We start from the raw sequence: 13,957 nt of genomic DNA, 5'->3' as shown, positions 1-13,957 counted from the left end.
TGAGTGCGCGCGTGCACCGCGTGCACGTCATCTGGAAGTGACGTAGGCACGTTGGGAACACTGGGGGCGGGGCCCCGCCCCCAGCGTGCCCGGCGTGCCCACGTCACTTCCTAGTGACGTGCACGCCGGGGGCGGGGTTCCCCCGGAGCCCGATTCCACCGCGGCGGAAATCGGGCCTCCAAAGCGGGGGTTTCCCCGCCCCCTGGCCCGATTTGGCAGCCCTACATTCCTTACCTGTGTTCTGAACCTCATGGCTTGGATCCAATGGCGAGTTTACACAGATGGAAGGATTTCTGCTCATGGACAGCATCCCCCTCCCCCCTCCGCTTCCACTGCAACCTTAAATGCATCTCTGATGCTTTTTGAACTGCAACGGGGTGGAGGAGGTGAGGAAGTCGCATTTTGGGACTGGAAATCCATCCACCCAGGGCAACATTCACTTGGATCCAAAGGCTCTGGAATCTGTGCCCTCAGCTCACTTCTAATCCACCGCCCACAGTTTCTGCAGAACATCTGAGCGGACGGCATCAAAAAATACTGTATTGTTTGTGCTTCGAAACAAGAGAAAAACGAACATCTAGAACATTCGGTTCCAGATGTTTCGGTCCTGTGCAAAGTTTCGGTCTTCTGCAAAGATTCTCCAGGCCTTTGCAAATCCTCATTTCTTGATTTTGACCCAAAGTACTGCCTTCCTTTTACCCGCAGTACTACCCACCCATTCACTGGTCCTTGGCATGCACAGACAGGATAATTCAGATGTAACTTAAAAGAACGTTCATTGCATTTTTTGGAAACACTCAAGAGTGAGCCCGGCATCCCACTCAGTGCTTTTGACAGATGTGATTATCAGCAAACAGAATGCTCATCGTCATGTGGCCTCACCACCCCCACCCCCCGCCCCACACACAATCTTCCAACAGGTTTTTTAGAGCTATTTTGCAAAACGTAGTTGGCATATTCAAGGAATCGAGGGTCCATTTACTACTTGGTTTTTCCAACAAAGGAAACTGGTTTTTAAACATAGCCAAACTGCACGATGTCACAAAGCAGCAGCCAATCAGCGCTGTGAACTACCAGATATTATTTTCTCCAGACTCAACCTAAGGCCCCAACTAGATGTGATGTGCATCCCGGGGTTCACCCTGAGGAGGCAGCACCATTTTAAAAAATTAATTCCCAGATGGGAGCTCCTTTAAACTGTGCTGTGGTTGCCCGATTCTGTTTGGGACCACCACAATGTGGGAGGCAGAGGATAGCCTGCTTCCCCCACACACACACACATACTGTGTTTTCTCCTTGAATGGAGTTTTGACTCTTGAAAGCTTCTAGGAGGAGGAGGAGGAGATTGGATTTATACCCCGCCCTTCACTACCCAAAGGTGTCTCAGAGAGGCTTACAGACTCCTTTCCCTTCCCCTCCCCACAACAGGCACCCTGTGAGGTAAAAGAAGAAGAGAAGAGATTGGATTTATACCCCGCCCTTCACTACCCAAAGGTGTCTCAGAGCGGCTTACAAACTCCTTTCCCTTCCCCTCCCCACCACAGACACCCTGGGAGGTGGGTGGGGCTGAGAGAACTCTGACAGAAACGGCTCTTTTTCAAGAACAGCTGTGCCAGAGTTATGGCTTGCCCAAGGTCATCCAGCCATGTGCAAGTGGAGGAGTGGGGAATCAAACCCGGTTCTCCCAGATTAGAGTCCGCGCACTTAACCACTACACCAAACTGGCTCTCTACTTTGAAAAACGTGTTGGTTTCTACCGGACTCGAATCTAGCTGTCCGCCTTCAAATAGGTGCACTTCCAAGGAAGAAAAACAGCATGGAGGTGAAAAGCAGGATCCGCTCTGCCTCCCACACTGTGGGGTTCCAACCAGATTCAGCCCCCCGCCCCAGCACGATTTAAAGGAGTCCCTGGCTCGAAACAAACGTGTATAAAATGGTGGAGTGACCCCAGATGAACCTGGGTATGCTCATCAGAAGGGATGAGAACTCCGGAGTCCCTCTTTTTATGCACTTCCATAGTTACCCTTGGTAGCCAACCCAAAGCCAGAGAGCCAGAAGGAGAGCGCCCTTCACCAAGCAGAAAGCATTCGGCAGGAGGATCCAGAAGTTTCCCAGAGGCACCGCCCCAAAAAGGATCAGAATAGAGATTTTAGACAGTATCCATTTTCTTTGTAACACATACAATAACCGTTCAGCCAAACAAGATGGCCTCTTGGAGAGTAATTAAAATTTCTGCATACAATTCATACCAGAAACAGGACACTCATCTTACTCTTTGAATCAGGGGTCCCTAGCATCAGGTCTGTGGGCACAATGGCACCCACTGATACCTTTCCTGGCACCAGTCAAGTGCTTTTAGAATGTGGGTGTGGCCAGGCGCGGCTTTTGCCCAGCAAGGCTTCTGACGAGTCACTGGAGATTTGATTGGCTGTGCAGATTTTTATCAAACATTGCTTTGGCAACAGCCGCCACCACGGCAGAAGGATCTTCACCGGGTGATTGAAGGTAAGCTGTGGCAGCCATTTTGTGGCTGGCTCCACCTCCTTCAGCAACCATATTGTTGCTGTGGCAGCCATTTTGTGGCTGGCTCCACCTCCTTCAGCAGCCATATTGTCGCTGCGTCCAACCATGCTGTGTCAGAATTCCAAAAGAGCCAGGAGTCTCAAAAAGTTTGGGGACCCCTGATTTAAATCAAAGCCTGAGTAAGGTTCAGCATTTTACGGAAAGGCTGGAATACTGCTTACCGAGTCCCTCGTGGACCCCAGACCTTTCTCTATAGCTCTTGTGTTTCCCCCGTTGCTCCAAGCAGGGGAACCCCCCTATATTTGCAAAGCAGAGCTTCTTGTTGATGAAGAGGAACAGGATGGTGAGTAGGATGATGAAGACCCCGACGGCGGAGAGGAACCCGATCGCTTCAGGGGTAACTGGCGACAAAGCACACAGAAGAAAGCAACGTGTTAAATTGGTCCGGGTTTTTTTGGGGGGGAATCTACCCCTGGCAGCTGCTTGCAGGACATCCGTATAACAGTGTGTTCTCAAACGTGCGTTTCAAAAATATTTATTGCTTTTCAAATAGACTCAAGGTGGCTTACGATACAAATTAAACATTATAAGAAATGCAATAAAAACAGCAATTATAAAACCCATAAAAGTCAGTTAGGACTGCCAATAATAAAAGCTCCATCAATCAAAATGCAACGCTCAATAAAATTGTCATCGACTGCCTCCTGGAGACTGACAACGAGGGGGCCAGGTGCGCCTCCCTGGAGGAGGCTGTTCCATACCTGTGGGGCCGCCACGGAAAAGGTCCTCTCTCGAGGACCTACTAAACAAGCATCTTTATTTGGTGGGACAGGTAGAAGGGATTCTCCGTGATCTTAATTCCTGGGAAGGAATGTATGGGAGAAGACATCCCGGTCCCAAGCCATGTAGGGCTTTTACCAGCTTTTCTCCATAAAGACCTCAAGGCAGCTTGCAACAAAATTAAATGGAATATTTATTTAGGCCCCGGTTACATGGGCCGGATATCGCGGGGAGGCGTGGCTAAATGCCCCAGAGGAAACTAACCCGTGGTTGCCCGAGCACACGTCCCGGTCGAGGTCCCGTAGTTCGGGGGAAATGCCGATCAGACGGGTATCCTGCAGCACGGCACAGAAGCCGTGCCGCGCGATCACACTGGCAATCGCTCTTTGTGCGCATGCGCTGTTGGGCGCTGTTATGCAACCTGCGGAGATGACCAGCGGCGGGCACTGGATGCCACGTAAGTCCACCGGGAACGCGATCAGACGCCCGCCCTTGGCCCGCCGTTTCAGGAAACTAGTACCTCGTAGGTACTAGTTTTTAACTCCGCACCTTCAGCGGGGAGCCACGGGTTCGCCACGGGAGCACTGCACTTCCCAGATGTTGGGGTGAGATCGCGCCCGGAAAATCCGCGGGACTCCCGTGCCTCTCCCGCGGCAACTTTGCCGTGTGACCGGGGCCTTATTTATTTATTTATTTGACTTTTATCCCGCCCTTCAATTCTAAAGAATTACTAACTGCTTCCATAAGCCAACAAACACGGAACTAGTCTTGTTAAGAGAGGGATTAAAATGTGGAATTTCCTTCCAGAGAATGTGGTGATGGCCACAGGAATAAACAGATTTAGAAGGGGATGACGATAGATTCATGGAGGATAAATCTATCAATGGCTACTAGCCCTGGTGAGTGAGGGGAACCTCCACTTTCAGAGACACTAAACCTCTGAATCCCAGCACCAGGAGGCAACATCGGGGGAAGGCCTCGGCCTCTCTGCTCTGTTGTTGGCCCTCCAGAGGAACTGGTTGGCCACTGTGTGAGGCAGGATGCTGGACTAGATGGACCACTGGTCTGATCCACGATGTTCTTCTGAAGGCCTCAGCCTCTGTGCCCTGTTGTTGGCCATCCAGAGGAACTGGTTGGTCACTGTGTGAGAGAGGATGCTGGACTAGAGGGACCCTCACTGGTCTGATCCAGCAGGGCTCTTCCTATGTTCTAATGAAGGCCTCGGCCTCTCTGCTAGGGTTGCCAAGTCTGGGTTGGAAAATACTTGGAGACTTTGGGGGTGGAGCCAGGAAAGGGCGTGGTTTGGGGAGGGGAGGGGCCTCAGCATGGTACAATGCCACAGAGGCAGCCATTTTCTCCAGGGGAGCTGATCTCTGTCGGCTGGGGATCAGTTGTAAAAGCGGGAGATCTCCAGGCCCCACCTGGAGGCTGGAAACCCTACTCTCTGCCCTGTTGTCAGCCCTCCAGAGGAACTGGTTGGCCACTGTGTGAGACGGGACGCTGGACTGGATGGGCCACTGGTCTGATCCAGCAGGGCTCTTCTGATGTTCTTAAGAAGCTAACTGTTCACAGAAAAAGCTTGCTTAACCAGTTCAGCCTTACATAATTTCGGAAACTGTGACAAAGCAGATGGATTTGCTGTACAGGGTCATACTGGGAAAGGTGGCCCATCCGCTGAGATCTGAGCCCCTCCCACACCTTCACACCTGAAGTTGCCTTATATTGAAACAGACTCTTGGTCCATCAAAGTCAGTCTCGTCTACTCAGACAAGAGGTCTCAGGCAGAGGTCTTTCACAGCACCTACTGTCTGGTCCTTTTTTGAAACTGGCGATGCACAGGATTGAACCTGGGACCTTCTACATGCCAAGCAGATCCTGAGCCACAGCCCCTCCAAAACCACAATACCTTGAGCGTGTGACAAATTTAGTCTGCACCTTTTTGGAGATTGTATTAATTTTCACCTCGAACACAAAGAAGAAGAAGGAGAAGAGATTGGATTTATACCCCGCCCTTCACTCGGAGTCTCAGAGTGGCTTACAAGCTCCTTTCCCTTCCCCTCCCCACAGCAGACACCCTGTGAGGTGGGTGGGGCTGAGAGAGCTCTTTCCAGAATTGCCCTTTCCAGGAGAGCTCTGACAGAACTACGGCTTGCCCAAGGTCATCCAGGAGCTGCAAGTGGAGGCGTGAGGAATCAAACCCGGTTCTCCCAGATTAGAGTCCACACACTTAACCACTACACCAAACTGGCTCTCAATGAAGGGATATGGGATCGGGTGGGCAATCTCCACCCACAAACCCACATTTTTCACTGTACAATTCTTTCAGACTGCCAGTGCGTAGGGAACTCTCCACAAAACAGGACCCCTGATAAAGGCAGAGTTCCCAGTAGCACAGAGAGAGTCATATGCATGGCAAGGAGGGAGAGCAGCTCCAGATGACAAAGGCGCATATGTTTCTCACAACATTTCACAACTCTCCTCGGGCCATCTGTGCCGCCATTTGACTTGCTGTGGCTGCACCAGAGAACTAAATTAGCTCTCAGAAGCCTGTGAGAGAAGCCTGCGAGATTCAGTAGCACAAAGTTCACGCCAAAGACACCACCACATGAGCTCTCCTCTCCTGAGTTTCAAAGTGATGGGCAGTAGGTTCAGGATGGACAAAAGGAAATACTACTTTATAAAGAGAGTGATTACAATGTGGAGTTCCCTGCCACAGGAATAAACAGCTTCGAAGTGGAATTAGATAGGCTCATGGAGGATACGTCTATCAGTGGCTACTAGCCTTGGTGACTGAGGGGAACCTCCGCATTCAGAGGCAGTCAACCTCTGAATCCAAGAGCCAAGAGGCAACATCAGGGGAAGGCCTCGGCCTCTATGCCCTGCTGTCGGCCCTCCAGAGGAACTGGGATCTGAAGAAGTGTGCCTGCCCACGAAAGCGTATACCCAGAATTAAACTTTGTTGGTCTTAAAGGTGCTACTGGACTCAGACTTGGTCCTGGTTGGCCACTGTGTGAGACAGGATGCTGGACTAGATGGGCCACTGGGCTTATGTTCTTATGGCTTTGGTTCCATCACCACATTTTGAAAGTTTTTTTCTTTTCTTTTCCAAATGCAACAGCCACGAATGCTGTTTGCAGGACAGGACAGCGCTGGGTCTGGGGGTAGAAAGGGCTGTCAAGTCGCACGCAAGTTATGGATGATCCCTCATGGCGTTCCAGGGCATGGGAGAAACAGAAGCGGTTTGCTGGTGCCTGCCCCTGTGTAGCAACTTTGGGTTTCCTTGGCGGTCTCCCATCCAAGGACTAACCAGGGCTGACCCTGCTTAGCTTCTGAGACCTGGTGAGATCAGGCTAGCCTGGATGGTCAGAGGTGGTTGGCCATCGCCCACCTCATTGTAGCAATCCTGGACTTCCTTGGTGGTCTCCCATCCAAGTAATAACCACGGCCAACCTGACCTTTAACTCTTTCTTCCATGCTGTTTTCCTGCCAAAGAACTCCACCAATAGGAGAGCCAGCGAAGGGGAAGTCTGGGTGATTCTAAGGAGGAAGAGGTTGGATTTATACCCTGCCCTTCACTACCCAAAGGAGTCTCTGAGCGGTTTACAATAAACAACTGGAGCAGAGGTCCATCAGTGGCTATTAGCCACAAGGTATAGGTAGGAACTCTCGGTCTGGGGCAAGTGATGCTCTGTCTTCTTGGCGCTTGGGAGGGGGGGTCAACAGTGGGAGGGCTTCTAGTGTCCTGGCCCCACTGCTGGACCTCCTGATGGCACCTGGTGTTTTTGGCCCCTGCGTGACAGAGTGTTGGACTGCATGGGCCATTGGCCTGATCCAACATTGGCTTCTCTTATGTTCTTATGAGGGGATTGGATAAACATATGGGGCAGAGGTCCATCAGTGGCTATCAGCCATGAGGTGTAGATAGGAACTCTCGGTCTGGGGCAAGTGATGCTCTGTCTTCTTGGTGCTTGGGGGGGGGTCAACAGGGGAGGGCTTCTAGTGTCCTGGCCCCACTGCTGGACCTCCTGATGGCACCTGGTGTTTTTGGCCACTGTGTGACAGAGTGTTGGACTGGATGGGCCATTGGCCTGATCCAACACTGGCTTCTCTTATGATCCAACACTGGCGTCTCTTACGTTCTCTTATGTTCTTATGTTAAAATGTAGAAAAAGAGATCTAAGAAGAGTAACTCTAACCTGCCTCACAGAGTCGTGATGGATAGAAGACAAAGGGAGAAAGAACAGCCTTTGCCGCTCCGTCTATAAGAACATCTTCAGGCAGCCACCTGAATTCCCCAAAGGGAGCAGAGAAAGACTTAACCCGGGGAAAGAGGAGGGGAGGGACTTGCTGAAGTCCTTCAGCCAATGGGCTCTCAACAATTCATTCTGGGAGGCAGCCCTTTCCCAAGCAACAAATCCCTTTGTTCCAATTTATTCTTGGCTCCGAGGTGGGAGGAGAGGAGAGGGTAGCCGCCACCCTGGCACTTTTCCCATTACAAGCCCCCCCCTCCCCGATCAGTCACTCTATAAAACTGCCTGCTAATTTATCCCGTTTGCGCTAATTGCACCTCGTTATACATTTGGAGCCATGTATTATTTGCCTGCCTGGTTCCTATGGTACCCTTCTTAGTCGACGGCTAATTATACAGCCCGCGCATGCACGGAAACACACGCACATGCAGGCCCACACACTAAGAGCTGTTCTGTGGGCAGAAACTCTGAAGGGAAAACGACACGTGGCAGATTCAGGATGGCGAGAGCTGAACTAGTGCGTGAAGCAATATTCTTTGTCAAAGCTGCACATCTGGCATTGTGGATAACCCCGCCCCCAAATGTGGAAGGTCACCTTTTTGAAGATCCAGAAATAACTTTGGGTTCCCACAACTGCCCACAACCAGCAGGGAATTCCCTGCCCCTGGCCCCAATCTTCTGCGCTTGAAAAACTGAAGAACAGGAGAGAGAAAAATGGGACTCTACAGTGTTACTCTAGGAATCTCCCCTCATCTCTATGGTCTTTACCATAGAGACAAGCAGAGATTCCTAGAGCATCACCTGGAAGCAATGTCACATCCTCCCCAAACTCCACCCTCTCCAGCCACTGTCCTCCAAACCTCTTGACATTTGCCTATGCCGTATCGCAAACCCTAAAGAGCTATGAAAATAAAATCTATCAACAACTAAAGAAAAACTCACAGCTCAGTTTCAGAAGGCTTGCTATGACACACTTTGTGTTTGAATTATATGAAGGACATACCATAGTAAATACAAACCTAATCATTTTTTGCCAAACAAACTCAGTATCCTGCTAGCCAGTTTGGTGAAGTGGTTAAGAGTGGCAGACTCTAATCTGGGAGAACTGGGTTTGATTCCCCACTCCTCCACATGAAGCGACCTTGGGTCAGTCTCAAGTTCTCTCAGAGCTGTTCTCTCAAGAGCAGTTTCTGTCAGAGCTCTCTCAGCCTCACCTGCCTCACAGGGTGTCTGTTGTGGGGAGAGGAAGGGATAGAGAATAGGATAGAGAAAAGCGGAGTATAAAAACCACTTCTTCTTTTTCTTCTTCTTCCCCCCTCAAAGGATCTCTAATTCTTACTCCTTCCCTCTAGACAGCAGGGATCATCTGAAATGCCCATCCTCTATGTTCTTTATAAGAATGTGTGCTTAAATATCTATTTCATTTATACTCTCTTTCTCCCCAGTGGGGGACCCAAAGACGCACAACAGTGCTCTCCTTGCCTCCATTTTATCCCCACAGCAGCCCCGCAAGGTGGCTTAGGCCGAGACGGTACTGCTCTTTTTCAAGGACAGCTGTGCCAGAGCTTGTGACTGACCCAAGCTCACATCAGCAGGTGCAGGTGGAGGAGTGGGGAATCAAACCCGGTTTTCCCAGATTAGAGTCCGCACACTTAACCACTACACCAAACTGGCGCGGACTCCAATCTGGGAGAACCGGGTTTGATTCCCCACTCCTCCACTTGCACCTGGCTGGATGACCTTGGGCAAGCTGTGGTTCTGATAAGAGCTGTTCTTGAAAAAAGAGCAGTTTCTGTCAAGAGCTCTCTCAGCCCCACCCACCTCACAGGGTGTCTGTTGTGGGGAGGGGGAGGGGAAGGGAAAGGAGTTTGTAAGCCGCTCTGAGACACCTCCGGGTAGTGAAGGGCGGGGTATAAATCCAATCTGTTCTTCTTCTTTTACCTCACAGGGTGTCTGTTGTGGGGAGGGGGAGGGAAAGGAGTTTGTAAGCCGCTCTGAGACACCTCCGGGTAGTGAAGGGCGGGGTATAAATCCAATCTGTTCTTCTTCTTTTACCTCACAGGGTGTCTGTTGTGGGGAGGGGGAGGGAAAGGAGTTTGTAAGCCGCTCTGAGACACCTCTGGGTAGTGAAGGGCGGGGTATAAATCCAATCTGTTCTTCTTCTTCTTTAAAAACCCTCCATGGAGGTTTTCAGAGGATGGAGTCTATGGCCATGGTGCCCCACTGAGTTCTCTGTCCTCCCCAGGTTCCACCCCCAAATCTCCAGGAGTTTCCCAACCTGGATCTGACAAACCTACCCTCCACCCCATGCCAGTGGCCGGGGGGGGGGGGGGGCCTGGCAACCCTATCTACCACTGAGCCACAGCCCCCCCTCCCTGCTTGGGTGGTAGGGTTGCCATCCCCAAGGTGGGGCCTGGAGATCTTCTGGAATTACAACTGGTCTCCAGACTACAGAGATCAGTTCCCCTGGGAAAAAAGGCTGCTTTGGAGTTGTTGTCGTTGTTGTCGTTCAGTCGCACAGTTGAGTCCAACCCTTCGTGACCCCATGGACCACATCACACCAGGCCCTCCTGTCTTCCACCATCCTCTGGAGTTTGCTTAATTTCATGTTCATTGCCTCAATAACACTGTCTAACCATCTCATCCTTTGCCGTCCCATTCTTCGGCCTTCCTTATGGTCCACCTCTTACAGCCATACATGACTACTAGGAATACCATTGCTTTGACCATACGGACGTTTGGTGGCAGGGTGATGTCTCTACTTTTTATCATGCTGTTTAGGTTCGCCATCGCTTCCCTCCCAAGGAGCAGGCGTCTCTTAATTTCATGGCTGCAGTCACAGTCTGCGGTGAGCTTGGATCCCAGGAACATGAAGTCTGTCACTGCTTCCACGACTTCCTGTTTTGGAGGGTGAACCCCAAACTTGCCCTCCCCAGGCTCCGCCTCCAAATCCCCCAGGATTTCCCAGACAGGAGTTGGCAAACCTATTGGGTGGTTCTGTACAGAACTATCTCTGCATGTGTAAGACTTGGGCTCTGGACAGAGGTCATTTCGGGGGGATCGCAGTTCCCCCGGGTGAGGTACGGGGCGGGGCACATGACGAAGCCCCGCCCCCTGCTTCCGGCCGCCCCGCTTCCGGCCCTCATTCAGCCAGGAGGAGGCAGGAGAAGAGGGAGGGTAAGTTGCTTCCTCCCTGCCTCTCCCCACCCCTGCCTGCCTGGGGCCAGGGAGGGCCTTCGCGGGGCTTCCTTGCACTCCCGATGGCTTTGCAGGTCCACAGTCGGTCCGGGGCTTCCTTGCACTCCCGATGGCTTTGCAGGTCCACCGCCGGGCCCCTCATGGGGCTCGGCGGTGGAGCTGCAAGGCCGGCGGCGGCGGCCGGGACCGTTGGCCTTATGACACGCTTCTGGTGATGTCAAAGGGTGTGGCCTTATGACACACTTCTGGTGATGTCATGGGGTGTGGCATATGCTAATGAGTTATGCTAATGAGTTCCCCTAGCTCTTTTTCTACGAAACGACCCCTGGCTCTGGACCCCCCCCACACACACACAAACCCTGAATTATTTAATCAAGAAATGCAATTAATTCTGCAAGGGACCCAAACAAATCGTGACATTTGCGTCCCTTCGTCTATTCATCTTGCTTCTGCCAGGTGCAGGGAACGGCACGGGTCTCTGGAACGCCGGCCCTCCGGCAGCCCCCAGAATTACGACGTTTCACTATGCCTCCCTAGGAACTTCCCAAGCTTATCTCACATGGGGCGGAAGAGGCTGGATTCTGTACAAACTCGATGGAGGCTTATTAAAGGAAACGGAACAGCATGCACAGCTGTCTTAACAAAATGCGGGTCACGCCGTAGCTGTTGGAGACACACACACACACCCCGCCGACAAAAAGCAGCCTGCTGTTGAAGGAAAGGGGGCCGATGCGCGCACCGCCAGCCACAGTTATCAGCTGCAAACAGGTGGCACTTTTATTCATGTGCGAGGCGTACGCAATGTGCAAACACTCCAGAAATAAAATGTGTTGCGTTTTCGCAGGGCGGCGGGGCCCTCTCTGCTGATTATCTATTTCAAACAAGCCAGAGGCTGAATTATCGCCAGGTTCTGCCGGCTGCCAGGGACGGGACGGATGCGCCGCTCTCCCCGCCTTTCAAAAGGTGACCTTTCGAATCAATCTCCAGGCAAGGAGGAACGGGGAAGAGCGAGGGTTCGGCCTTGGAAAGTGGCCAGAGGCAACTCATGATCAGGACAACCTGAACACATGTGAAGCCGCCTACTACTGAATTGGGCCATCAAAGCCAGTTTGGTGTAGTGGTTAAGTGCGCAGGCTCTAATCTGGGAGATCCGGGTTTGATTCCCCACTCCTCCACTTGCACCTGCCTGGATGACCCTATGCAAGTCACAGTTCTGATAAGAGCTGTTCTTGAAAAAGAGCAGCTTCTGTCAGAGCTCTCTCAGCCCCACCCACCTCACAGGGTGTCTGTTGTGGGGAGGGGAAGGGAAAGGAGTTTGTAAGCCGCTCTGAGACTCCGAGTGAAGGGCAGGGGATAAATCCAATCTCTTTTCTTCTTCTACTGTCTACTCCAAGGGTCCCCAATGTGGTGATGGGGCACCGTGGTGCCCCACCAGTACTTCCCTCGGTGCCCCCGAACTTATCAAAAAGTGGGTGGGGACACTGTAAGGCCGGGCTTATTACTGGCTGCCCTCGGTCAAATGAAAGGGTTTCCCACAACTGCAATAACTGGCAGCCACTGGAGGATCAGGACCGGTGAGCACCAGGCCTTTCCTGAGTCAGTGTGTGGTTCCACTCCCCACTCAGGATTTCCTTCTTCCCAGGAGGTGGGAGGCATTCTGTTTGGTTCCGCCTCCTGTGGAAGCCATTTTGGAGTGGGACTCAACCCCCCTCTCAGGATTCCCAAGGTGCCTGCAGGCCTGGAAAGGTTGGGGATGCCTGGTCTACTCAAACTAGCAACAGCTCTCCAGGGACTCACTCAGAGGTCTTTCACATCACCTGGTCTTTCAGCCAGTTTGGTGTAGTGGTTAAGTGCCTGGACTCTAATCTCCACTTGCACCTGGCTGCATGACCTTGGGCAAGCCATCGTTCTGACAAGAGCTGTCCTTGAAAAAGAGCCGTTTCTGTCAAGAGCTCTCTCAGCCCCGCCTACCTCACAGGGTGTCTGTTGTGGGGAGGGGAAGGGAAAGGAGTTTGTAAGCCGCTCTGAGACTCCTTTGGGTAGTGAAGGGCAGGGTATAAATCCAATCTCTTCTTCTTCTCCTCCTTCTTCTTCTTCTGCTTGCCTTTTGGTTTGGTGTAGTGGTTAGGAGCGCGGACTCTAATCTGGGGGGACCAGGTTTGATTCCCCACTCCCCCACATGCAGCTGCTGGTGTGACCTTGGGTCAGTCACAAGTTTTCTCAGAGCTGTTCTCTCAGGCGCAGTCCTCAAAAGAGCTCTCTCAGCCCCGCCTACCTCACAGGGTATCTGTTGTGGGGAGGAGAAGGGGAAGGAGTTTGTAAGCCGCTCTGAGACTCCTTCTCCTCCTCCTCCTCCTCTTCTTCTTTTAACTGGAGATGCCAGGGTTCGAACCTGGACCTTCCACATGCCAAGCAGATTCTCTAATCCTGAGCCACAGCCCCTCCCACAGACTCCCAACCAATGGGACGTACCAAATCCTAGCAATCTTGACCTTCTCCCCATCAACTTTCCTTGCGTCACCGAAACAGGGACTTCCCACTGAATTCTGAATTCTAAAAGGGTAGCCATGTTGGAGAGCCATAAAGCTCTCTAGGTTTTATATATTGCCATACAAAATTGTTGAAGTTCGCCTGCCATACTCCCAATTGCAAAGCCGTCAAATTGATTGGTATTGCTCTGAAGTAGTATAGAAATTTTGATCGCATAAAAGATTTTCTAGTGTTTGCCCGATCCGACCATGAGAGGCCTTTATAGTCCCATTTTTTTTTTAAAGAGTGGATATTTCTTTACTAGTTATTAAATAATTATACTCAGGGGTCTTGTTGTAGAAAAAGAGCTGCCGGAGCTCATTAGCATAACTCATTAGCATAACTTATTTGCATATGCCACGCCCCCTGACATCACCGGAAGTGACAGAAGGCCACACCCCCTGACATCACCGGAAGTGTGTCAGAAGGCCCGGCTACTTACCCTCCTGCTTCATCCTCATTCCCAAACGGAATGAGGATCGAAGCAGAGGGCGGGGTAAAGAAGGGGGCGGGGCTTCACCACGTGACCGCCCCGCCCCCTAGAGGTTCTCTTCCGGAGCTCCGTACCTGAGAGCTCCCCCCCGACTAGAGCCCTGATTATACTGTAAGATCTCCTTTAGATCAAGAGGGATGTTAACACCCAGGTGTTTTCAGGATTTTTGTGTCCAATGGAAAGA

The 13,957-nt window shown here is 51.7% G+C and overlaps 1 protein-coding gene across 1 annotated transcript in view; it reads right to left on the bottom strand.

Moving 5' to 3' along the window:
* The window catches only part of SYT16 (synaptotagmin 16), a 100,216-nt gene extending 86,896 nt beyond the window's left edge, over positions 1-13,320 (bottom strand). The window contains 2 exon segments of the mRNA XM_015422012.1: positions 2,745-2,924; positions 13,224-13,320. Of these exon segments, the coding sequence (XP_015277498.1) occupies positions 2,745-2,924; positions 13,224-13,320 (277 nt within the window).
* Positions 13,321-13,957: the final 637 nt, after the last annotated feature.

Source organism: Gekko japonicus, unplaced genomic scaffold (assembly GCF_001447785.1).
Source record: "Gekko japonicus isolate JY-2015 unplaced genomic scaffold, Gekko_japonicus_V1.1 scaffold166, whole genome shotgun sequence".
Taxonomy (NCBI): domain Eukaryota; kingdom Metazoa; phylum Chordata; class Lepidosauria; order Squamata; family Gekkonidae; genus Gekko; species Gekko japonicus.
This window is presented reverse-complemented; position numbering and strand designations above follow the sequence as displayed.